The 23,613-nt window shown below is 46.5% G+C and overlaps 1 protein-coding gene across 1 annotated transcript in view; it reads right to left on the bottom strand.

Annotated features, from left to right (window-relative positions):
* Positions 1-23,613, bottom strand: part of TMF1 (TATA element modulatory factor 1) — a 311,640-nt gene that overhangs the window by 60,284 nt on the left and 227,743 nt on the right. Inside the window, exons 11-15 of the mRNA XM_086939038.1 lie at positions 20,717-20,909; positions 17,573-17,642; positions 17,390-17,482; positions 8,863-8,982; positions 8,007-8,159 (exon numbers count right to left, since the gene is read on the bottom strand). Of these exons, the coding sequence (XP_086795164.1) occupies positions 8,007-8,159; positions 8,863-8,982; positions 17,390-17,482; positions 17,573-17,642; positions 20,717-20,909 (629 nt within the window). The remainder of the gene's footprint in view (positions 1-8,006; positions 8,160-8,862; positions 8,983-17,389; positions 17,483-17,572; positions 17,643-20,716; positions 20,910-23,613) is intronic.

Here is a 23,613-nt window from a genome sequence, read left to right as displayed (position 1 = left end):
GCACGCACTCCATAACACATGGCGAAAAGACATTGCCATTTACAATGCCATTAGCTCAAACTCAAATAAATCCGAGCCCGATTGCATTTCTAATGCTTGTTCTGTTTAGGATCTGGTCTAAACAGTTCTTCCTCATGTACAATCTTTTTCGGCGTCGATTTCTTCGGTGCCGGTAGAGGTTGTTTAGTGTTTTTTGCTTTAGGAGGAGTTACCGAGTCCTGTGGCAAAATCTTCGGTGCCGAAGGTGGTTTTGGCTTGGTAGGCTTGTCAGAGGGTTTAGGCGTGTCTGTATCAGGCCTTGGAGTCTTCGGTACCGATTTAGGCGTGGAGACAGGTTTCGTTGGGCCTGCGGCGCCGGAATCTGTCTTTCAATCCTTATTTTCGAGACCGGAAGGTATCGGAGTCGAAGCTTTCGAGTCCGGTACAGTCTTTGGCTTCGGCACCGATGGTTCAGAAGGGTCTTTGTCTTTGGGCACCAAAGGGTGTTTTGGCTTCGGTGTCGAAGAGTCCTTCGGGGTCGAAGGATGTTTCGGTGCCAATGGAGGAGGTGGAATTGGCACATGTGGCTTTTTCGGTGCCGAAGCACCAGAAGGGGTAGTCTTTTTCCTCGGAGCCGAGCCCGAAGGCGGGGCTTCGGAGGGTAATTTTCGGTCTCGACTGGGCCCCATGGGCGGAGTGCCGACCGCTGCCTTTGTTTTGGGTAGTGTATGTAGTACAGGGGCAGGGGTACTCACGGGTTGTCGAGATGGGATCGAATCATCGGAGTCCTCTGCCACCGATATGATCTGGAGATCATGCGAGCCTTCCTCGGCGATGAGTGGAGCCTCGTCCTCGGATACATCTTCGAGTGGATCTTCTTCTCCGGAGTCGTCCTCTCCGACGATCTCCCCCTCAAAGATGGCCTCCGGTGCTGGCGCTGATCTCCTCATTTCGTGTCGACGCGCCCTCCGATCCCGAATGGTCTTTTTCGATCGGAAGGAGGCACAGGCTGTGCAAGTTGACTCGTCGTGTTCCGGCGATAGACAGAGGTTGCAAACCTAGTGATGGTCGCTATGAGGGAATTTCGCTCGACATACCGGGCATCTCTTGAATAGTTTTCTTTCCATGAGGCGTAGGCCGCATGGCGCCGATAGGCCCAACGGCCCGCGTCGACGCACCGGGAAGTAGCTGGTGATGTAGAAAAGTCTATTCGATGTCGAAAAATGTTTTTATAAAGTTTCACGCTTCGAAGTTGCTGAAAAGTCTTTTCTAGCCGGAGCGGAAAACTTTCATCCGAACCCAGTAGCGGAAAAAAACAATCTGAGGATGGAGTTGATGACCATGCGCAGTATTGTCCAAGGGAGGAGTCACCTATCTCGTGACTACAAAGACTTCTTCCAAGAAGACAACAACCAGCAATCATCCGAGCCCAACACCAGGTGGCGATCTATTGCTAAGTGTACGATCTGCAGCTCATATGCCTCGAACACATTCTTAGCATGAAAGCTTACAGGGTAACAGGGAATTCAACTTTCAAGGATGAAGTTGAAACATATATGAAATGACAAGAGTCAAGTAGGCACTGCAATAGCGCCCACCAAACCATCTGGTGCGAGTGCCAATATGGACACCTGTAGCAACAGAAGTCAGCAACACTGTTTGAGCACGTGCTAACATGGGCACAGAAGAAGACGAAACATGCTGAGGTGAAGGAACCAGAAAGGACTATGTCGGCTGCGGGGGTAGTGTTAGATTCAGAGCTCTGTGGCACATTTACTCCTCAGGTTTACAGCATATGGGAAACAATAGACTAGCCCAAATTTGGGATAGAAGGCTTAAGCTGACCTGCTTATTTGTGCATCAGTGGGTTACAAAGAGGAAAAAGATGGTAGCGACAGGAAATCTTAACAGACTAGGGTTTGTACCTTTATGACCAGCCACCCAAGCAAGAGGTGCATGCTCATTGGCCATTCCGGTGTTCTTTTAAGACACAGTAGGCATAGGTTGTATAGAGCCTAACTGCAGGTAAACATTCTTTTGTAACTCTCCAATATGATGTTAAGACAGGTTCTTTGCACAGTGCTTCCATTCGATCCTTTAAGACCTGGTTAGTGGGCTCAGTTCAATATGTCTGGTTATTTCATTTTCAGTAGATGTGAGAAGAAAAGCTCCAGTGGACATCTGGGGTTTAAATCTCAAATGATAACCCTGAAAAAGTATTCTTGGTTCTTAGTAGTGAAATGTTGGATTGCCCCCACTTTATGCTGTTATTTTGAGGTGTGTGTGTTTGATTGGTTCAGATGCTCCGCCCATCACCACCCTCTTTTGTACCGCTTTGTTCGCCATAAGTTGGCAGGGTATGCTCAGACGTGAGTCCGTTGCTCACTTTGCCACTGGATTCAAGCAAGCCTGGCTGAAGACGGCTGTAATGCCAGAAACCGGTCCTAGGAAGCTTGTTTCCGGTCCAGGGAAGGCATGGCTTGGCAGTTCAGGCTGGACTGTTCCCATGAGGCACAGGGTCAGACTGATTTGCATATGGCCATGTCTGAACTGGGGTGGCAGAGTGGGCTAAAGAACGGTGATGGATTAAACCCAGATCTCTTGACTGGGTGTGAGTGTTTGATTGGTTCAGATGCTCAGTCCATCACCACCACCCCCTTTTTTACCACAACAGCATCACTCAGCGCCACCACAGCATCACTCAGCGCCACCACAGCATCACTCAGCACCACCACAGCATCACTCAGCGCCACAACAGCATCACTCAGCGCCACAACAACAGCATCACTCAGCGCCACAACAACAGCATCACTCAGCGCCACAACAACAGCATCACTCAGCGCCACAACAACAGCATCACTCAGCGCCACAACAACAGCATCACTCAGCGCCACAACAACAGCATCACTCAGCGCCACAACAACAGCATCACTCAGCGCCACAACAACAGCATCACTCAGCGCCACCACAACGTCACTCAGCGCCACCACAACGTCACTCAGCGCCACCACAGCGTCACTCAGCGCCACCACAGCGTCACTCAGCACCACCACACCGTCACTCAGCACCACCACAGCGCCACTCAGCATCACCACAGCGTCACTCAGCACCACCACAGCGTCACTCAGCACCACCACAGCGTCACTCAGCACCACCACAGCGTCACTCAGCACCACCACAGCGACACTCAGCACCACCACAGCGACACTCAGCACCACCACAGCGACACTCAGCACCACCACAGCGACACTCAGCACCACCACAGTGTCACTCAGCACCACAAAAGCGTCACTCAGCACCACCACAGCGTCACTCAGCACCACCACAGCGTCACTCAGCATCACCACAGCGTCACTCGGGACAACCACAGCATCACTCGGGACCACCACAGCATCACTCGGGACCACCACAGCATCACTCGGGACCACCACAGCATCACTCGGGACCACCACAGCATCACTCGGGATCACCACAGCATCACTCGGGACCACCACAGCATCACTCGGGACCACCACAGCATCACTCGGGACCACCACAGCATCACTCGGGACCACCACAGCATCACTCGGGATCACCACAGCATCACTCGGGACCACCACAGCATCACTCGGGACCACCACAGCATCACTCGGGACCACCACAGCATCACTCGGGACCACCACAGCATCTCTCGGGACCACCACAGCATCTCTCGGGACCACCACAGCATCACTCAGGACCACCACAGCATCACTCAGGACCACCACAGCATCACTCAGGACCACCACAGCATCACTCAGGACCACCACAGCATCACTCAGGACCACCACAGCATCACTCAGGACCACTGCAGCATCCCCAGCACCACTGCATCAGTCAGCACCACTGCAGCATCAGTCAGCACCACCACATCATCACTCTGCACCACCACAGCATCACTCAGGGCCACCACAGAATCACTCACCTTCACCACAGCATTACTCAGCACCACCACAGCATCACTTAGAAACTCAACAGCATCAGTCAGTACCACCACAGCATCACTATGCGCTACCACAGCATCCCTCTACAGCGCCACAGAATCAATCAGCATCACCACAGCATAACTCAGGGCCAGCACAACATCACTCAGGGCCAGCACAGCATCACTCAGGGCCAGCACAGCATCACTCAGGGCCAGCACAGCATCACTCAGGGTCAGCACAGCATCACTCAACACCACCGCTGCATAACTCAGGGCCAGGACAGCATCACTCAACGACACCACAGCATCACTCAGTGCTTCTTACACTTTTTATTTACATCTTTTCAGCATGCTGCACAGCAGCCACACATCTCTACAGCACAGCTTAGAAACATTGGCAACGTCAATAGCTCTACCTAAAAACTTATAAGGCCCCCCAATGCAAAGCCAATAGGTCTCGCCTTTGGGACATTTCAAGTGTTTAGTTATCCACCACAATATCCTTCATTAAACAACATGAAGTGTTGCATGGCTAATCACTTATAAGGTCCCAAAAGCGAGACCTATTGGCTATACCAATGCTTGTTGACATGGCCACCGACACTTTCTGCCCACACTTTCTGCCTGGTAAATGACATGATTTTGACTGAAAGTGCATTTGGTTCATGCTAATAAGGTTCCCACTGCTGGAACTCTTTCCCAAGACTTGTTCCCCAATTGGCAAAACTTTGCTACCCACTGTAAGTCCCTAGTAAATGTTACCCTGGTACCTAGGGCCTGATGTACTAAATAAACAAGGCTCCTAAGGGCTGCGGCATGAATTGTACTATCCTAAAGGACCCCTCACCAAGTACCTGCAAGACTGCCATTATTGCAGGCTGTGTATCTAGGTGCAAACAAAAGTGAAAACATGACATGTAACACTTCCCTGGGTGCTACGTCTCCTACCACACATGTGATACTACTAAGTCGCCTCTACAGCTGGCCTGACAGCCCTAAGGCAGGGTTATTAGTACAAGTGAGGGCATACTTGCATAAGCAGATATGCCCATGTTCTGGTCAGTTCCATTACAGCCAGTATAAGTGACCAGAGAAGCCATTTTAGAACATGTGCTGGACACTGGTGAAAACTAGTTCCCCAGCTACATGATGGCTTCACTAAAAATATGGATGTTTTGTATCAAACATCTCGTATTGGCAAACACACATGGATGCAAGTGTCAGATTGACCAATACATGCACTCTAGAGAGCACCTTAGAGCCTCTGTATCCTGGTCTACTGGTTTCTGCCAGCCTGCTACCAAGATGCTGTCTTACCCCCTAGAGTGAGAGCCTTTTGCTCTTAGGAGAACCAGAACAAAAGCCTTTCAGGGAAGAGGTTGTAACACCCCCTGCCACAGGATAACCTTCTGATTAGGATTCCTTAGGTGGCAAGCCTCAAAGGGCTGCTGGCTTTGAAATGCAAATGTGGCTCCCCTTCACAAGAGAGGAAGCCAACCCCTTTGTCCAGGAACCCCTTGGCACCTGGACAGGCGAGAAAATTAGCTAGTCAGGTAAGCGTGCCACCTCCAGCTAGTACCACCCCTAAGGTGGGTTACTGTGAGGTGGACTCAATTTTTCAGAAGTAGTCATCTTTGTGATGGGCAACTTAGGAATTTTGAGACAGGGTTATGCCCACTTCCCATGGGAAGTGGTCATATAGGGCGCATAGTGACCCCAAAGGTCAGCCGCCCATTGGCTACTTCTACAGTCCCTAACGCTCCTAAATTTAGTATGCAGTGGAGTCCCTAGCACCAGAGAAGCAGATCCTGACGGCCTACGGAGAAGGCACAAAGAGCCTCAAAAGCAGACGACTGAAGAGAGCACCTGACTTGGCACTAGCCCTGCTGTGTATGCCGTTCTCTGTTGACTCTGAGCCAAAGATGGCTCGTCCTGCAGCTGAGTGCCTCCAAAACCTGGGAGGACTGTCTGCCTTCAATAAAGACCAAGATATTCTGTGAACAGTGGACCTGTTCCAAAGAATTCCAAAGAAGAAAACTCTGAAGCCTTCGGAACTGCCAAAAGCCGACACCCTAAGAAAACGCTGCTCCCTTCGCCTCTGGCCCGAGTCCAAGTGGGCCAATGGTGCCAACAAAGTTCCCCAGCCCTCCAGAGCCTGAGTCCATTGTGGTTTCAACCCTAATGGACTAACAGACGTCGCCTGCAGCCTCAGCAAGTAGGCCCCCTCGACCACGACTGCTCCCAGTAAGAGAAACCTGACGCCTAAAGACACCCCTGCACCCCTGACACCAGGTGTCCCGATGTCCCTGAGCATTCCAAGCCTTGAACCCCTCTGTTGGTTCAACCTGACTGTCTTACTAGCAAGAACCTGCAGCCTCTTTTTACAGTGACCAATCCCCATTGAAACCCATTAGACTCCCAACGCTTATTTGCACCCTGTCGCTCTCGTGCCCCTGCCTTGGTCCTTACCCACCACTCACCTTAACTCAAGGAGATTAGTCCGGTAGGAAGATGTACTGTACCTGTTTATAGAATTTCGTCTTACTGCCATAGGAAAACATTGCAGAACTCAAAACTTGCATTGTGTCCACTTTCTGAACTGAAAAGAATTTATATTTAAAAACCTACTTACCTGAACTGAACGATTTTCTCTGAGTAGACATATATAAAGATACTTTCCATTTTTATAAATTGGTGTGGATCTCCTTCTTGAGTTGTGACGTGACTTATTGATCATTGTGTGTATTTGCAAATGTCTTGCACTCCTTGGTGTTAAGCCTAAGGCTGCTTGACCACAGTACCCCCTAATAGACCACTTTGGGATTGCATAGCAAGCCGCTGTCCACTCATAAGGGAATCCCTGGAGTCTTTACACGGTACATCAACTTATTGATGTATCACATAAAGAGCCAGCTTCCCCCAACTTTGGATTGCTTTAAGGTAGTTCAGAAGTAGGGATAGACTCTGGTCGATGTTTGGAACCAGATGGAAGAATCTCACAATTTTGGAAACTCTAGCTGTTTCACTGAAGAGGCACTGCCCATCAAAGGGCATGTCAATCAGACTTCACTGATTGTTTTCTGAACTTTCAGTGGGGCTTATGCAGTCGTAGCGATGAAAACCAACACCTAACGCAGAGGCCATGCCACAGTATCTGCTGCATCTACTCAGGTGTGCCTAACCTACACGTTTCCCATCATTACAGAAAGAGCTCCAAAAAAGCCTTTACAAGTGCTGCAGTAAAGATGGAGTAGCAATTTGAGTCATTTTCCTTAAAGCAACACACAGACAGACATGTGTTATAGGCTTTGAGTGCTACACCTTGGGACATTTCAGGGAACAACACACCAAGCTTCTTCGACTCGATCTGGTGGAGGAGATGCAAGCGTGTCAGGGTTCAGTTTGACAGACTAAGCCTGAACAGCCAGGCTCTCTGGCAAACATGTAAAAAATGACAGTGGGATCTGACAGGACTAGTTTCAGCTTCCTGGCTACATGTCTACCAACTGCAGGAGAGGAATAAGGCTTATCCTTGAAGCATATAAAATGGTCAACAACGCTTCTCTGAAAGGAAAACATAATCTTGTAGTCCTGTGTGGCAATATGAAGCTTTGTAGATTTAGTCTATGTTGTGGGGAGGGAAATATTGAGACGTACAGCACTTTTTAAATAATGGACGCTTAAGAAGACTGGGAAAGAGAGGTCTAACTCACTGACAGTCTGCAGGTTCAAAACCCTAACCCAGAAAACTCGGATGGGGGCAATTATCTGCTTCACTTTCAGCCTTGAAAAATGAAGCTCACCAGAGTCTGAACCTAACAGGTGAACCAACCTGCAACAGGCTCACATCTAGTTTTTATTTTCATGTTGGGCATCTCTTTTCAAAGATACAGCCATTTTTATTTCTTTCTGTTGGAAATGAATTATGTATAACTCAATATAAATAAATATAAAACATAAAATATCAAAAAGAAGCATGGGATGAAACAAACAGATCTGCTGGTTGTTCTTGTAGTTATAAAATTAAATAAAGTGAGGTAGAAAGAGTTATAAAATCTATGCATGATGAAGTGGATTATCCTACCTGCAGCTGAACAATTTCGCCTTCCCTTAGTTTTAACTGTGACTGTAGATTTTCAATAATGCTAGAGCCAGACCCCATTCTTACGGCTTCATAAAGATTGCTCCCACTAGCAGACATGGTCATTGGGCCAAGTGAATGTTCATGAGGATCATCCTGAAATAAATTATAGGAGACACAGAATATTGATTGCGGGAAAGGAACGTCAGGACTGTTTTCAATAAAGATATTCACTGATTTTAGTCATCACAAAAAAGCGTGATCATTGTTATCAACATAAAGCTCCTCAAAATGTGTAAACTATAAAGAGCCCATTGGTTCAACCTGTCAAACTAATCTTGATTGCAAATAGACCACATACGGTATGTAGTACACAATACATTTCTAAATTGATTTTATCATTATAAATAAAACCCACCTATTTAGCTGTGTCAGGCCTTCCAGAGCCCATAGCTAAATGTTATTCATTTCTGGAAACTAACTGGATCAGCTACATAATATAGATAATATTACTGAAACCTCAACACACATTTTGGTAGGAAATGTCAAATAGATGGTGAAGCATATTTGTGGGTCCTTGACTCTGCCTGAGGGTGTGGGGACCAAGTTGGGAAATAGGAACACTTGTAAAAGAAATGAAGATTTGAATATGGATACTACATAGAGGTAATATGGCAGCTCTAAGTGCTGCTGAACATTAGGCTCACAGAGCTACAATACGGATTACTGTAAAGAATAATTGATGAAACTATCCTCAGTGCTCTGGTTATTGTTATCTAAATGGAAGCTGATCAACTTACAATTATCATGTAGACAAAAAACGATTAAACAGTGTTTATGTACAGTTGAATGGAAGTACCTGAGAAAGGAAGGATGATTGAAGGCCTGCCATATCCACTCCACTTACTGAACTGGAACGAGACAACGATGGAGTACTTGGAGAAGGTTCGACATTTGAAAAAGAATATGTTTTACGCTCCTAAAAAATAAACAAAGATGATGTTTGTGCAAACCTGGGCATCAAAAGATTAGAACACACTGTTTTTTGTAAGCACGATTCTACCAGACCTTTCTTCTCGAAATGGATTATAAATCTGTGAGACATTATCTATGCCACGGTTAAGAACTATAACCTATATGTTCTGCTAACAAATGACAGTCTCCAAAAGATTGTTTACAATACATTTCTTCTCACATCAGTTTAATAAAAGGAAAACTCTATTTACCCTTTAACCAGTTGTTCGGAGAATGTAGTGCGGTTAATTCACATGCTTAGCATACTTCTGCCATCTAGTCCTGGGCTTGGAAGTTTGCAAGTTGTTTTTCTTCTATGAGGTCTCTCAAGTCATGAGATGTAGTGCGACTCCTCTCCTTGGTGTACATTGCTTATGTAAGATTGTTTTAGTATAGCGGATGAGAGTATGTATGGAGTAGGTAAAGTGCATGAAGAGCAATGTGCAGTGAAAAGGCAGTAATTGATATGCAAAAGAGACAGACTTCTGGGGAGGAGGGTGGGCAACTGTGAATCTACAGCACTACAAACTACAAACAGATGCTTACAGGATAAGTAGCATTTTCAGTTCCTAGCGTGTGAGGTTGTGGATACACTTGCTTGGCGTAGACTGGATCCTCAATGCCGGATTACCTGCACTTCACAACCTCACAGACTTGATTGATCGGTCCTCCATGTGGGATCATGCATCTCGGACCTGCCTCGCATCAGCTGTGATATTTTGGGCAGGTCACAGTAGTATTCACACATCTATTGCTCTCGCAGATTCGAGTGGGGCACTCTACATTCCAATTTGACCGGACTGGTTTCTTCTCATTCACATCTTGATGCACCTGCATCCCCTTGCTGAGAATATTGTATATACTTTGATAGGATTGTACTCTTCACTGGCCTGGGCGGGTTTTGATTCAAGTCCTGATGATGATCCCTTTATGCAAGTGTATCAAAACACAATCAACCATACTTTGACTGTTTTGCTGCATCAAGTCCGTCTAAGATCAGTTGCTGTAAGGATAGATGGATGCCGTCTCGGACAGCCTGCAAGATGCCCACAACTTTGTACAACAGTGCATGTGAATATCTGCCCAGGAAACATGTGGTACTTACAGACCTGAGGACAAGAATGACAGAGAAGAACTTGTGTTTAGAGAATGTCTAGTCTATATCCTCTTACATTAGGATTCAAGAGACTAGTGGATGCTTGGGCCACTAGTGTAGAAAATTGCCTCTTTTTTACATGGTCACCCCCACCTTGCGCTGCCTCTGCTGTGGACGATCGTGCGGTTAGACTTGCTTGCTGTTATTGCTACAAAATCCAACATTGTAAATTACTTGGCGTAAAAAAAAAACATACAAAGGAAAAACGAAAAAATACCCTATATACGGGCCGCCGATTATTCTCATATTTTTTACAGATTGACTGGTCACAAATACGGTCAAATTGGTCATATGAAAGTGCATCATAAAAACACATTGGGAGCGCTGAAGAAGTCCGTTTGACGACGAAACGCGTTGGCGGTTGCAAAACATTTAAAAAAAATGAAAAATAAAGGATGAAGTTCAATAAGAAAAACATAACATAATCTGATAATTGTTTGACTTTCTAAAAAGTGTGCTGGGCTAACTGTTTTGCATTTGCTTTGGGTAAGCCAGTGGGGTAACTGTTGCCTTTACCAATTTGTGAGGTATAGGGGACTGTGCCTCACGCCCTTTGCACCTTTGAATTAGACAACTAGGGATGTCAGGTCTAGTGCGGGAACCAATGCTTTGAGCCCCAAAAACCGTTGCCAAAATTCACCCCCACCTTTTGCCTGGTATTTGATGTGATATTGACTGGAAGTGCACTGGGTCCCGGCTCATCAGGTCCCCAGTACCAGATCTCTTTCCCAAAACTGTACAATTGTTTCCTGGCAATACCTTTAGCACTCTCTGTAATTCCCTATCAAATGGTACCCCTTGTGCCTAGGGCATGAGGCACTAAAGAAGGTTTTCTCAGGACTGCAGCACAAATTGTGTCACCCTAAGACGCCCCTCACCAAACATGCACGACTCCTATTGCAGTCTGCGTGTTTCGGGGCAGACTACAGTAAAAACACAACATGCCACACATCCTCGTGTGGCATGGCCTCTAACACTGCGTGTAACATTTGTAAGTCAACCCTACAGCAGGCCTTACAGCCCTAAGGCAGGGTGCTTAATATTACATGTAATGGCATACACTGCATGAGAAGATATGCCCCTGTGCTGGTCAGTTCCATTACTGTGAACAGGGAAGCCATTTTACAACATGTACTGGACACTGGTGAAAACGAGCTCCCTGGGTACATGATGGCTTCGAAGAAGAGTGGGATGTTTGGTATAATACATCTTGTATTAACCCCTTCGCTGCTGGCCCGTTTCCGCCGCTGTGCGGTAAACAAACGAACAGGGCGGGGCCGTGATGAACCCAAGCCGTCATCAGCACATGAGCACCGCGGAGCGTGACGGCTGGGGTTCGTCACCAGCATACAAGGGGTTAATAAACACACAGCCATTCCAGAGTTGGATTTATAAATGCATGCAACCAAACGGGACCTTAGAAGTGCCCCTGAAAACCCACTAGCCCCTGCTTTGTTGGCCGACTAGATTCTGCCAGCTTGCCACCAGAGACGAGTTTCTCAGCCCCAAGGGAAAGAGCCTTTGCTCACAGGAGGTAAGAAACAAAGCCTGCTCTGGAGGAGGGTGTTCACACCCCCCTCTCACAGGATGGCCTGCTGATTAGCATTCCAAGGCAGGGGAGCTTCGAAGAAGCTACCGCCTTTGAAATAAGAGACTGGCTTTCCTCACAGTGTGTTCAGAGTCCTTTGGCACCTGGACAGGCAGGAGAATTAGCTAGTCAGGTAGGCGTTTCCACCCCAAAGGTGGCCTAATCTGAAGTGGACACAGAGTTATTGATCTTTGTATTGGCAAACATAGGAACTCTGGGATAAGGGTTATGCCCACTTCCCACAGGAAGTGGTCATATAGAGCGTGCAGTAACCCCAAGGGTCAGTAGCCCATTGGGTACTACCCTGCAGCCCCCCAAATTCAATATTTAGGGGAGCCCCTAGCACCATAAAATCATATCCTGCCGACCTGAAAGAAGAAGATGGACCTGAAGAGTTACAAAGAGCAAGAACTGAAGACCCAGTACTGACTCGGAAATACCCCTGTCGTCCTGCCGGATGATTTCGGCAATTGTGCAAAAAGACAACTTGGCCTGTAGCTGCTGAGTGCCCAAAGACCAGGAGACCTGCCAGTGTTTCACCCAGGGACCAAGATCTCCTGTGAAAAGATCCGAGAGGACTTCACAACCACCTAAACATGACATCTAAGGACATATAACTGCACCTGTCGCTCCAAGTTTGAGTTGCAGGGGGCCAAGGGTTGCCTGCAGCCTCTAAACGCGGGCCCCATCCACCACGACTGCTTCCGGTAAGGAAAAACCCGACGCCTAAAGACACCTCTGCACCCATCGCCCGTGGGGAGTAGAGGACCAAAGGTGTCCCTACGTCCCTGAGCATCGTGAGGCTTGAGCCCCCCTGTTGGATCAGCCCAACTGGTCCTCCCATTCAAAGCCTGCAGCCTCTTTACGTGAAGACCGTTCTCGATAGACTTGCATTCGGCGCCAGTTGCTGTTTTGCACCCCTGCACCTGACTGCTCTAGTGCCACTGGTGGTGTTTTGCTGGTGCTGCCTTGGACCTTGCCCACCACTCACCTCAACTCCTGGAGACTGGTCCGATAAGTCGGTGTATTGTACCTGAATGCCGTAATTGTTTTTCCTACCATAGGAGAACATTGCAGCTTCTAAAATTGCATTAAGTGTCGACTTTTTAAATACAAAAGAATTTCATTTGCAAAACATACTTACCTGATCTAATTGGTTCTGGTGCCTGAATATATATAAAGATATGTGTTATTTTTTTATAAATGGGTGTGGATCTCCATCTTGAGTTGTGTGTGTCATTTATTGACTACTGTGTGTATTTACAGATGCCAAACACTCCGCTCTGATAAACCTAAGGTTGCTTGGCCCCACTACCGTGTAGAAGTGAACTTTGAGATTGCTAGAGCAAGCCCCTGTGCACTCGTAAGTGAACCCCGGGACTCTTTGCACGATATATCGAATTTTGCTATATCATATAAAGAGCCAGCCTTCTACAACAAGGATCTCCTGAGTGCCATGTTGCAGCAGGATGTCTGGGTCTCCAGGAGCAAGCCTGTGCCATCTTGCCACCTTACGATTAACTGGAGGGAAAGATCGTGGCTTTGCCCTGGTGCCTACCAGCATATCTGTCAGGGCCTCATTAAACAGGAGAGGTTTTTGGCCAACTGAGCAGGATTGAGGGCCTCCATAGTACACTAGTCTTGACTTCTTAAGTGGGTAAAGTAAGGTCACTGCTCTCCAAATAACTTTTGAAAAGGAGGGAAACTACTCAATAGTAAGTGCTGGATTTGGTGTGGAGAGTCCAATGTCTGGGGCAGTGTCTAGGCCTCACGGAGGTCATGGAAAAGACTACTGTTGTTTAATGGTCATCATCATTATTGCCCCTGTCATTGTCCTCAGCATCATAACTTACGGCGCATGAGTGGGCATACCATTGAGTTCTGGGCGGCGGAGCATGGATCGCTGAGTCCGATAAAACTATTGGCTCTGATGACGTAGGTATCGGCATTGACCATCCAGCTGGTGGCTTTGCTTGTGGGGCGAGAGGTGTTGAGTGTGGCACTGACTGAGAGATTGTGCATGTCGATTGGGGTTTGGAGCCAGCCACCTGAAGCCAGGGAAGAGGTTAGCTTCTTACTGAGGTCAAAGAGCGCAGTTAGGGTCAAGGACGGATACACCGATGATGAACCAACAGGAGGCCCCTCCCCTTCTGATGCATTGGGCCCAAAGGCACTCTAGAGGGATCCGGTGAGGCACCGAAAATTTGGTCTAAATGTAAATGTAAATGTAAATGTAAATGTAAGGTGTTTTATAGCGCGCTCAATTACTACCGGAGTATCCTGGCGCGAATGACCGCTGGGGAACCCGTCCTGGCTTTCCCTGTGAGATGGTCCCATGCTGGGTATCTCCAAGGTGAAGCCAGGCATCCCCGGCGTCTGTGGGGGGCCGTTGTAGAGATGAGGCAAGCTTAATGCCCAGAGTTACCGAGTGTGATCACTGACCAAAGTGGGCACCGAGGCGAGAATTATCAGTCCGCTGACCCTGGTCCTCGACCCTGCCGCGTCGGGAATCGAACCCTGGTCCCGGGCCGTTCTCAGCCTCCGGGTCTGCCGCCTCTAACCAGTGAGCCACACCTCTCTACTAAGGCCACCTTTAGCTTCTGGAGCTGTTGCAATGTCACTGACCATTCGCCATGGAGTCTAATCAGGACTAGCGTCAAAATCGCTTTTGAGTGGGGTAGGGGGCGATAGGGTGGGGAAACGACTGCGTGGTCTAGAAGCGGCTGGACCACCCGTAACAACGAAGAACAGGAGTGTCAGAACAAGGGAGGCCCATCTCATGACTTTTTGGGCATTTTATGGGACTTCTTGGACTTCAGCTCCATGAACTTGATGATGATCCGTTGCGGTTTTGGGAGAAAAAGCGGGAGTGTGCCCATGCCTTCGACCAGGACCGCTTCTTTGACTTACATAGTTAGGCAACTGTGAGTTAAGCCTTCCAGTCGCAGATGGCTATCCTTTTCATCTTGCCATAGCACTGACATGATACAGAGTTGGGCTTGGATCCAAGTGTAGATATAGTGTCCCCAACATCACATCCGGGGCAGGGAAGACCAGATGCAGAGCCACACTACGCCACCTGCCGATGCACAGGGAATTGCTATGAAAGTTTCCAGATCCAGCCTGGGGAAATTCACAAGGTAAGTAATCTGTGGTTTTCATCAGAAATAAATAAACATGTAATATTCAGAGTTTAAAAGGTGCAGAATGCAGGCCAACACTGCTACTTCCTGGAATGTGATTCACCAGTATTCACCAATGACTGCAAAGGAAATTGTATGTACTGGGACTGGTTCAGTCTCCGCGTTGCCCATGATAATTAGGACAAGAGGGAGAGATGGGGGTGCAGGAGAGGGAGAGATGGGGGTGCAGGAAAGGGAGGCACAAGGATAGGAAGAAAAATGCCAGGAGAGAGCAACTTAAGTAAACGCTGATGACAATAAATAGCGCTTAGGTTTGCGACATTAAATGTAGGTGGATTACAAAATGCTTGAAAAGGAAGCTCAGCATTTTCTTATTTCAGGGCCACAAATTTTAATCATGCAAAAAACACATCTAATCCAGGAAAAAAAGCTGAAGTAAATTAGAAACTAAAATACAGTTGGATCCAGGAGATTATATTTGCAAGTGCCACTACATCCCATAGAGGTATGGCTATACTGATTTGATACCTACAAGTTTGCTAGATAGCTAAGAACAAGTACAATATGAAAGGAAGATGGGTGATCACACTTCTACAAAAGGCAAAACCGTCCATGTACGTCAGTCTATTATTACAGACCAATCATGAACGACCCCCAAGCACTGGAAGATTTAAAAATACTATTAACTACATACCCGAACACAATAATTATGGGAAGGGGTTTCTATAGAAATAGAACCCTTGGACAAATTTACTTCTTGAATAGATGACAATGGGACAACAGAAAATAAAAGGCATAGGAAAACAAAGTAAAACAAGCCTAAAAGTAGACAGATATGTGAAGGGAATTGCACCTTGACATTAGGCAACAGATTTATACTAGCTCTGAATATACTATTTCTGACATGCTTCACAACATAGTCTAAGACTTTTTGGAAAAACCCAGCTAACCATTCAGTAGTCATGAATGAGTGTGCTACTGGATGTGATCAAACAGGTTTCATACCACCACAATAGTTGGCAGCACAGACACAATTCCTGTTAGAAGCATTTTCCTATCTGTCCCAACAAAACCACACTGCGCTGACCAGTTTTTTATGAGCTGAAAAAGCATTCAACCTAGTGAACCTTAATGAGAATGAATATAACCCACCATTTCATTAGGACAATATCGAATACATATCAAGGAATGCAGACACCATTTAAAATGAACGGAAAATTTGAACATCCATTCAAAGTCAGCCGTGGGACTAGAAAGGCCTGTCTTATGTCCATTATTAGTTGCCTTATACATATAACCAATTGCCATTAAAATGAGAAATGATTATGCTGTGCTAATCTGCCTTTCAAGTGTTAAGACAACCAAACTATATACTGACTTTGCTGTACGGTATCTAAAACAAGAACCAACAAATTTAGAACATTTTGGATTATCCAACAATTCTCGCAGGTGTGTGGGTATAAGATTGATCCATCAAAGCAGAATTACTACAATATGGCTCAAACATTACCAAACTAACACCGCCACTTAATATAACCGTGATACATAAAGTAGTTTGATACCTTGGGATATTTCTACAAACAAAACTATACCACTTATGTAAAATATAACAGACTGCAGGAGTGGGATCAGGAAAGACTTTCAACACAAGACACAAGTTTGACCACAGCTTCAGTAAAAACACCTCACCATGGGAATCCAACTGGTGGCTGGCCGAACTTGGACCCACATCCACACCTAGCACCAACGCCAGGAACCTCTGAATCATCATGGATAGCAAACTTGACATGACCACTAAAGTCAACGTTGTCACAGCATCCTGCTTATACACCCTGAAGATGCTCATGAAAATCTTCAAATGTCGCCCAAGAAACACTAGAAAAACCATCACTCACACCCTAGTCACGAGCAACATTGACTCAAGGAACACACACACTCTGCCGGGATCACCAAGCAAATGCAAAAAGACCAAACGATGGACAGAATACTGAACAAATCAAACATTCACCATCAGTCACAGATCTGTATCCAGCCATATGGAAATCAGCCTTCACCCTGCTCCCCATGGGAACAGTCCAGCCCGAACTGCCAGGCCAGATCCTCCCACCTGGGACCTTTTTCCGGTTATCGCCCTTCATCAGCAAGGCTAGCTTAAAATCCAGTGGTATAGCAAGAAAAAGACTGACGTCTGGGCATATCCTTCCTACTTATGGTGACAAATGCAAAAAGATCAGATGATTGAGTAGTAGTACAGCACGAAAAGTAGGTTAAATGCATCCATGCAGGCCGGAGCTGCAGACTCTACATCCCAACATCTATAAACAGAGAGACCAGAATACAAACAAAACAGTCACAACAGGTGAATGACTGCTGAAATACACATATATTGGAGAACACAGATGATAGAAGAAAATGCCTCCTGTAGTCTAAAGGAAAACTTTGTTTAGGCGTGAACTTCTTAAGCTGTCCCTACAAGGTGTTTTACCTTTTCCTTAGCTGCGTCCAGGGCAAGTATTGCCTTCTTTTTTTCTTGTTCAACCCTCATTTTCTCCATTTCTAGTTGGCTGGTTAACAGTGTCTACAAAAAAAGGTTCAGATATAATTCTCCAGATATCTCAAAATCTACCTACATTCTTATTGGTTTGCAATTATGGAATTGAGTTGTTACCTTTTCTCTCTTAGCATCTTCACAGGTTTTTACATAATCAGACCTTAAGTTTTCCAGTTCGACCTGATACCTGCGTTGGTTAAAACAAAATCATAAACCGCTTTCAGTATCATTATCATCATCCGTCAAAATCCACCAGTAAAAGGCAAAAAAGAAAGTCATTTTGAGTTACAAATATGAACTTAGTGAAATTTTTACAATTCTCAAAGAGAAATAAATGTCTCCAGTAATTACTATCCTCTGTGAACACAAGAAAGATGTGAAAATGGGCTGTAGTTAGCAACATTAGGACGCGTAGCAAAAACAGTGTCAAGTAAACTACAAATGCCTGGATAGAAGAGCACCATGAACCCAGGGGAAAAGTTCAATTTTGAATGTGTGCAATGAGCTTCTGGCCTTCAAGACAGTGCACCTAAAAGCTTTCACTAAGAGGATACCAGTATTGCCACAAATAACACATTTTTTAAATTTATATGGAGCAAGGGCTCAATAAAATAATAATAAATACGTTTTGAGGGGATATGTGTTACATCGGAGAATCTGCACAAGCATATGAACCTAAGCAGAACCTATGACTAAATTCAGGACACTAGAAGAGCTTTGCTGCAGGAAGGTTTCTCAGTATGTTCTACACTGTAAATAGAGTCCACGGAACAGATGGTAAATAATTCATGGAATGATAAAACTGGCACAGGTTCCAACTAGCCTCCAAACTGCCAGGTAAATGCAGCTCACCTTTTAACCCCTGCACCGAAAGCATCAAAGAATTAACTCTACTCTGACATTTTTCAGACTCTCTATGTAAAGAAAGAATACACATTTAACTTAAATTGTATGCAAAGATAGTTCAGCTGATGAAAACTACTTGAGAGTGTTGAAAGCTGGAAGGTAAAACAGTTACCAGCGTGAAAATCATCTTATGCAGAAAATAAGGTTTGTGAAAGCAATTACATGTTAATGTGAAACAAAAGTGCATACACCTTATCTGCCCGACAGGAAAGTGCACTTAACTGATTTTATGTGAAGATGTATGAATGGGGGGGGAAAGAAACACTCACTGGTCAATAGCGCACCACTGCACAACCTCGAACGTTTCCCTTTAAGCCAATTTGAAAACATGAGGATTTTCACAATCAATCTGTTACGTCTATAGGTTTTGAAAATTTCACAATGTAAAATGAAACCTCTGCCTTTGTCACCCAATGTAAAAATCAATAAGACTATTGGCTTTAGCACGAACATATACATGATCCATCAAACATTTTAGACAGGCACAGAATATACACTAACATGAACATAAAGTCCAAATCTAGAACGCAAGCACTTACAGAGGGCACATAAAAAGGAACCTACAAACCCCATCAGATTGCATATATGAGAGTGTTTACAATGTAAAATATCTTGCTGTTGCTTTTGTCAAGTAGTTCACTATGTAAAGCCCCTGTCTATGTGGTAAAGAATGTTTATTTGGTTTGACATTTGAGGTGAGCGAGGTGTGACTTTAGTACATTAATAGTGAACCCCAGTGAAAGAAGGAGATTTGTCATAGTATGGAGGTGGGGGAGGAGAGTCTAGGGAGCGTCTAGGGAGAGATCGCCTTCAACAGCCAGTCATCGAGATAGGGGAAGAGTGATATTGCAGATCCCTGGCTTTGATGATGGAAAATAGTGGCTTAATAAAAACAAATTTGGGCTATGGGGAGGCTTGAGGCATCTCATACTCGACACTTCGGACGACTAGAAAAAGTCAATTTTTTACACTCAGAATAAGGCCAAATGTGGAGAATTTGAGCTGTCTAAATGCAGCTTTTGACACAGTGGTGGGGAGATCCAAGCTTTTGCAGCAGGAGGTCAAAGTCCACCATGTCAAAAGTCTCAGACATATCAAGGCAGATAGAGTTTTCCTGGCCCCAAACTCTGACCGAGGTATTTACCAGCAGCTGTAATCCTATGGTGAATGAACTGGAGTTTGGCTATGGTGCAGGGTGGACCATTGCACACTGTTCCAAATAAGTGTGAATGTTTCCTGATATCATTACCCATATACCCCAATCCAAGATGTCCGTCAAGGTACCAGGGTATTGTGCATGTGAGGGCTTCAGAGATTTGTCCCCATTCAAGGAGGCTGCTGAATGTAATAATCATAATCATGCAATCATGTAAGCCTCACTCAGCTGATCAATATGAAGATGGTTGTACACAACTGCGCTCACTGCAGTGACTCACTTCAAGCCTTCACCCTCATCAGGAGAACCTACTGGTATGCCGCATTGGAGTGTGCCTCTGCTCCACCAGTGAGAGTTCTGGTAGCAACCAGAAAGATAGAACACACAAATACAGACACTTCCCACACACCAGACCTGCATCAAGGTAATACATATTGTGTTCCCTGCCCAAGTGGCAAGCCTAGCCTGGGTTAAGAAAAGGTATCTTCACCGACACGTCCCGAGGAAAACTTCAAGGTTGTCTAGGTAGAAGCATGTTCTCCTCAATCCGACTGACTACTCAAAAGAGTACCCTGAGCCTCGGATTTTGCAAAACAGAAGATGTGGTATTCAGGGTAGCACTGCTTTAAACATCTTACCACACGACTGGGGGTTCCTTCAAAATTGATATCAACAAACTTGCGTGAAGGCTAGCATATTCATGTAAGGAATGGAACGAGGATGGACATGTAGAAGGAATTATAATGAAGCAGAAAATATTTAATATGGAGACTAAAGCCCTCGTTACAAGTGCCTGACTATTTCAATGGGTCTGGCTTCATTCCTGGGCTCACCAGAAATAGGAAATCCACAGAAACACCACAGACCAGCCTTGTAGCCCCTGGAACTGTCAACTTTTCAAAACAGTAGAAAAGAATGGGGGAAATTACAGGAAAGAAGAGGGAACTATTGGGTTGATTGAGTGCATAATTAATGACTGATACACCAAGTATCAGAGGACATTCGAGGCTCCACTCAGAATACCCGCTAACTCCACCTGCCCAAAGTTAACGGGACACCTGATACTGTTCCAGGCGCAGGACCCACCCAACCTAACTATGGGCCTAAATATAGTTGAAGGAGAGCCCAATAAAGGGGGTACATGGGCCCTGTGGTAATTATCTGCTCATTAATATTTATGCATTCACAAGAATACCAACCTGCTATGCTCCTCTTCTACTTTACTGAGCCTGGTTTTTTCCACTTCAAGTTGAGCTTGCAGTCGGCTCTTTTCTTGTCTCAGTAGACTAATCTGTGATTCAGCTGAAGAGATTTGAGTTTTGAATAAAAGAAGTTCTTCAGTAGAAGCACGCTCCTTTTCTACTGCTGCTGCAAGTAAGGTCTGGGCTTCAGCTGCTCAACAAAACAAAGTATAGGATTTCAAATCTTTGTTCATAAAGTACAAATGAACCCAACAGCTAAACATTTGTCAGAAATGCAGATCATTATTTGCAAGCACTGGCATGTAATAATAAACTCAAAGCCTCCCCTTTTAAAAGAAAGTGGCTGTACTATCAGATTTAATAGAAATTATAAATCATTAGGTGTCAGACGTACAAAGCCTTTAAGTGGTCGTAAAGTACGAGTCACTTACCTTCGGTAACGGTGTATCTGGTAGAGATGTATGTAGCCGCAGATTCCTTAACATAGAATATTCCCCAGGTGTGAGATAGGACCCGGAAAACTTTCTTGCCCAGCATTCCTGCCGCTGGGAAGGGGGGGGGGGGCGGTCCCAAGCAACTCCGCCCGATGTCCTCCGCGGGCGTGATCAGCGAGGTCATATAAGCCCCTCCCCGGCGCGCTGATGTCAGTTTGCTTCAGAGAACTTTTCCGCGCCACAACGCGGAGCCCTCACAACAAAACTTAGGAGAGCATGGAAACAGTGTGCGAAAAAACCAGCTGGACAAAATAGAGAGAAACAAAGGTGAGAAACACCGCTAGGAGGCACCAAGGCACCGGAAGGCGACAACAGCAGGCCAGAGCAGGAAAGAGCAGAGCACCACTCTGAGGAACAACTGGTGCAAACCAAGGCGAAAGCACCAAGAGGCAGTAAAGCACTAGCAGGCCAGAGGGCCGGAGCCCCAGCAAGAAAAGGTTAAGCACCATTCCGTGGAACCACCTTGCAAGCCAAGGCGAGAACCACCCTGGAGACACAAGCATGAGAAAGCATCGAGACAGAAAGAAAGAAAGTCTGCAACCACAAGGGAAAGGGCCACAAGCCAGGAGAGAGGAGCAAAAGTAATCCATCTCCAGAATATACCGCCAAGAATGGCCATACCTCCTGAAAGGAGGAAGAGGTGAAGAACAGGCAAAGAAACCCCCAACGAAGAAGACCAGGATGGGATCAGAACTCTAACAACAGAGAGAAAGAGCCAAAGTAGGCCCTCACGCTGGAGGGAAACCAACCTGATGGATGCCTGACCAGAGGAAAAGGAGATGACACCTTTAGATGACAAGACACCCAAAGGGAGGCTACTGCCCAAAGATCAAGCAGAGGGTCCTCGCAGAGCCAGGTGGAAGGGTGAGTCGTGAAGGAATCTGCGGCTAGAATGGTCTCTACCAGATACACCATTACCAAAGGTAAGTAACTCGTACATCTGACAGAGACTACGAGCCGCAGATTCCTTGACGTAGAATAGATACCATAACCATACCCAAAGGGGAGGAGGGTCTGCGAGAGGACCTCTCCAGCTTCAGACTAGCACAAGACCCCCAACAGGGGACAGGGAAAAAATAGCACGTCCACCGCAACAGGGGATGAGTCACTGACCCTGAGCTAAAGAGAACCTCAGAATTGTGGAGGAACACCAGCCCCACAGGGGATGAGTCATAACGACAAAGAGACAATCCAGCCTCCACCACAGGAGAAGCAAGGGTAAAACGAAGGAGTTCAGACCACCTCAAGCCCAGTCAACGTACCAGGGACCTCCACCGGAAGCTCCAAGGTACAGACAACGCAGAGGAAGAAGAGCCACCTACAGACTCCAAGGAGAAGGGGCAGAAGTACAACCTAGTGAAGAGGGCCGCCGAACCCCTCACAGCTCGAAGTAAAGACAGAACAACGCCACAGCAAGAAGGCATGAGGAAGAAGAAAAAACAAAACTTCCAACGGCCCAGGCCAAGCCAAGGTTGCCGGCCACAGAACAGAAGAACAGGCAGGTAGCCAGCTGCTGACAACGCCACGGAACTAAATGCCCGGACTACGCCAGGCTCAGAACAAGGGGCAGGACTAGTAAACCGTCCCGAACGACTCCAAAGGGGGACCACCTTGGACGGGTCCAACCCACTAAGTAGTGGAACCCCAGCCTCAAGCAGCGGACAAGAGGAGATCGCACCCGCGACATACCGTGACTCCATGGAGAGCAGAGGCCCAAAGGACGACCACGCCTCCCCGACACATGATAGGGCTATATATTAGCTACCACTTCCCCACATAGAGCACGTTACCTCCCAAGAGCATGGGAACCCTCTTAGGATAAAATATCCGCAGCAGAGGACAACAAAGAAGACTCGCGGAAGAACCGCAGATGGCTTGCCAATCAGCCAAAAAAAATACACAGAAGGCCCAGTCTTAGGGCCCACACGGCTGACCAACAGCCAAAACTACAATCCAAAAAGAGGGCCGGGCCAGCAGCCAACAACACCAAAGTCCAACAAAAGGACCGGAAGGCGCAATAATCCCACAGAACACACACAACCGGGGCTACCCGCAACAAGGCCCCAGAACACAATATAAGAACACCTCTAGAAACCTAGAATGACTCACCGGTCACTGAGGGAGGGAAGGAGGAGGAGGCGGACTAAGTCCCGCCAGAAACCTCTGAATCGCAGAGTCCGCAGTGACATGGAACTAAAAAGGGCCATCAAAGGGAAGGTCCACCAACCGTTCACGAACGTTCTCCAGGGGACACACTATCCCGGAGCCAGGCATGTCGGCGAAGGGCCACAGAAGAAGCCATGTTACGACCAAGCAACTCCGAAATGTCCAGAGTGGAGCAAAGGATGAAAGACGCCAGCTCCCGGCCATCCAACACATGGTGCCGCAGATCAACACAGG

The sequence above is a fragment of the Lissotriton vulgaris genome, chromosome 9 (genome assembly GCF_964263255.1).
Source record: "Lissotriton vulgaris chromosome 9, aLisVul1.2, whole genome shotgun sequence".
Classification (NCBI taxonomy): Eukaryota; Metazoa; Chordata; class Amphibia; order Caudata; family Salamandridae; genus Lissotriton; species Lissotriton vulgaris.
The sequence above is the reverse complement of the archived record's forward strand: the minus strand, read 5'-3'. Positions and strand labels throughout refer to the sequence as shown.